The 3734-nt window shown below is 54.0% G+C and overlaps 1 protein-coding gene across 1 annotated transcript; it reads left to right on the forward strand.

Annotated features, from left to right (window-relative positions):
• Positions 1-222: 222 nt before the first annotated feature.
• PUNSTDRAFT_139615 (uncharacterized protein) lies at positions 223-3507 on the forward strand (the record flags this gene model as incomplete). Its single annotated transcript, XM_007389340.1, has 4 exons — positions 223-1965; positions 2005-2341; positions 2417-3108; positions 3172-3507. The coding sequence occupies 4 exons, from the start codon at positions 223-225 to the stop codon at positions 3505-3507; spliced, it is 3108 nt and encodes a 1035-aa protein (XP_007389402.1).
• Between the last annotated feature and the right edge of the window lie 227 nt (positions 3508-3734).

The raw sequence follows: 3734 nt of genomic DNA on the forward strand, positions 1-3734 counted from the left end.
CGCAACTTCATTCGCGTCGGCGGATGGCTCCTAGGAAAAGGCAAGATCAACGAACAACAGAGCAACTACTATTTCTGGAAAGGACTACCCAAGACGCTGCGAAACCAACTGGAGCGAAAGCTCTATGAACTCTACCCCACTGACATTGACGTTACAGTGCCTTTCAAGAAGGAACGCATCATCGCCGCTGCTGAAGTACTCTTCCCTAGGAATCGATTCGACATGGACGACTCTGACGACGAAGAAGATCTCGGCTTCCTCAAAAAGCGAACGCGCTCTAGAAAACCTCGCCTATTTGCAGGGTATAACGACGACGACGACTCAGAATCTGACACTCTAATAGAAGAATCAGATGACGAAGACCGCTGGCGATCTCACCACAAGACCAAGAAGAACAAGACCAAGGACACCATCGTGTCGGCATATCCACAGCAACTGGACAACAAGAAGCAGGAAGAAGTCGAACAGCTCATCACACAGCTCCACGGTATGTCTCTGAACGACCCAACTTACGCGGCTCTATATTACAGAGCAAAGAAGATCGACCCTGACATTGTCGGAGTCGTATCGGCCCCCTCGACTATGGTACAATCGACGCCTCAAGTTATGAACAGGAACTACAACTCGACTCCACCTATGCCGACTCAAGTTCAAGCACAGCCACCACCACCGCCGCCACAGCCTCAACCACAGCGACAGTATCAACAGCAATCACCCTCGACATTCCCCAACAATTTTAGGGCGACCCAATTCATGTGTTACGGATGCGGACAGGCAGGACACAGGATAGCAGTCTGTCCTGAACTCAAGCCCTACCGTGATCAGCACTACATCAAGACAGTTGACGGACGACTCGTGCAAGCTAACGGCGAACCCATACCTAGGAATCCAGGCGAACCTATGATCAAAACCATCGAGCGGATGTTCCCAAGGTCCAATATCACTGTGGTTCCAGAAGAACTCGACCAGATCTGGCTGAACAATGAACAGGAACAAGACGACGACGACGATGAAGTCACTGTCTATATGGCACGTGATGGATTGCGAAGCGGTACCAGACCCAAGGACAGCTCAAAAGCGAATCGGATTCCAGCGCACGACACCTCCTTCCCCAAAATGACCAACAAAGGATGGGTAGGCAAGCAGCGAAATCCTCCCAAGCCCGCGGATGCCCAGCCTCAACACACCCCAGTCGACGTCTTTGACAAGGCATTCAACTCGGACGACTCGGACGTCATTATGGAAGACCCTCAACTTGTGCCTGTCACTATACTCAAACGACCTTCGCCTACCACTCAGGAGAAGGACCGCGAAGCTCAGAAGTCTGGCAAACTGACATCTTTAAATTCTGAACAGGTCGATCACGACGCCATCTACAATCGGTTCCTCAACGCCAAGGTTGAACTTACTCAACAGGAACTCTGCGCTATCTCTCCAGAGATTTCCAGGCGGGTTGTCATGGATAACAAGCCTACCAGGTCTCAACTCAAGGAAAACAAGGAGCAAGAACCTACCGGACCTACCGTTGCAAGAATTGTTGGCGACAATGCACCAGCACCGAAGCTTCCATCGCGCATCACAGAAGTTCGCCAGAGTCTCATCAAGATCAATGCTGAAGTTAATGGCAACACTATACCTGCGGTCATCGACACCGGCTCTATGATCAACATCGTGCACAAGACCATCTGGGAACAATACATCAAACGACCTCTCAACAGATCTGTTACCTTCCCGGTAAAAGATGTCAATGGCGGAACAGGACGACTAATCGGCTTGGTTGGCGAAGTACCTATCGACTGTGGAAGAGCAAGGACGATCGCCCAATTATGGGTATCGGATTCTATTGACTTCCCTCTTTTGCTAGGGCGACCTTGGACATCCTCAAATTCAGTCGATATTATCGAACGGGACGGCACCTACCTCATATTCAACTACCCGGAACACAATGTGCAACTCGAACTCAAGGTCAGTACGGACTCGGACGACAATACTAATATTTCACAGACCATGGGCCTTACTACGGACAACGGACTTAGCGAAAATCGCGAACGCGCCGGGCCGGAACGTCACCGGTGGCGTGAGAAGCCGCCGCAAGACGCGCCTCACGTGCTCGCCACGCGACTACCGGTCATGGAGGAATGCGACGCTCAATCTTATCTCTCAGCAACACCGCCACCCCGACGCCCGACGACCGACACCGACAATCTATTCGACGACATCGCCGCTCCCTCGAACTCTCAGCTCGCCCACGCCCAGTCAAGAGGCGACTCTACGGACCTCGACGACGACAAATGCCAACGCATTCAAGCGTACATTGACACGGCCATCCGGTCGGGTCAAGGTACGCCTCATGCTCGTTCGGATTCTCCGGATCTGACCGCCGTTACTGACCATCATCAGTTCCTTCTAAATCTAGGAGATCCTTATCATGCCCGCCTCTTCTCTCGACCACTGCGCGGCGGGGAATGGACGCCCCTCGAAGACTCGATCGCCCATCTCCCAACGGGGATGCGCAGGCTACTAGGTACGTACGGCACCTTCGAAGTAACGCTCACCACCTCAGACAATAGGCGGATGCGCGTCCTCGTCACCTTGGCGCACCCTCGAACGGCTCCCGAACACACGCCCTCGCCAGATTTGGCCCGACTCCATCAAGAACCCACCGAAATAGATCACCGGCACGACCTCGACTTACCTCATGAAGCCTCATCCGGCAGGATTGACTCACGCGAACGCCTTCAAGCACCCGGCCCATCTGACAACAGCGATCCTCTCCATCGCTCGTCTTCCCCTCTCGACCCCCACCATGCTCACCGCGGCAGAATCGTCGAACTCGACGATGCCGGTGAGTACATCGGCAGCACTCAAACGCTATCCAACTCGAACATCTCTAGGCACCCGGAGCGTCCATTGCTCCCTAGGACAATAGCTGGCCGATCGCCGCCAGCGGACGCATCGATTCTCGAACCGACGATATCCACCACCACCAGCGACACCGACGAGCACCCACCAGTGGAAGCCCACCATGAATGCAACCCCGACTCGCGAACCGAAGAGACGCCCGCTACGCCTAGGTCTCGGCTTTGCGAGCGCGGACGATCGTCACCGGTACGTACCGTTGCAGAATCTTCGAGGACATCGGTGATTTACGATGTTTCCTTGAAGACTCAGTCGTTAGGTACGTGCCGGGCGAAAATTCGGAGCCGCTCGCAGCGAGACCGATGGGTAGAAACCCCGAACCTCGTACGCTCGACTCAAGACCCCGGACGACTCATCGAACACCTCAACGCAGCCGCTCTGTTTCGAGAAGAAGTACACCCGCCTGACGGATCGAATGCGGTATTGTACATCATCGTCGCGCCCTCTCCCTACGCTAACGAACCAGACGACTCTCCAGCCGACGGTAGCGGAACAAATACACCGGATCGGCTACAGGACGTACCTCCCGAAGATCCCCGCAGATGGCCGTCGTCCTTTCGACCAATGCTGGTGACCAGTATATTTTAAACTGGGTCTGAACCAGCCACACAACCATTATGTACAAGGCCCTGCTAGCAGAGTATAATACCCTAGGTGGATGGTGCAGGCAGACAATAGGTACAGGAGAATAATAGACAGGGTGGATACAGCCCTGCGTACAGGACTGAGCATAATACACTGGCTGGATACAGCCTCACGTACGGGACTGAGCATAATACACTGGCTGGATACGAGCCTCACGTACGGGACTGAGC

This window comes from Punctularia strigosozonata (assembly GCF_000264995.1).
Source record: "Punctularia strigosozonata HHB-11173 SS5 unplaced genomic scaffold PUNSTscaffold_65, whole genome shotgun sequence".
Taxonomy (NCBI): Eukaryota; Fungi; Basidiomycota; class Agaricomycetes; order Corticiales; family Punctulariaceae; genus Punctularia; species Punctularia strigosozonata.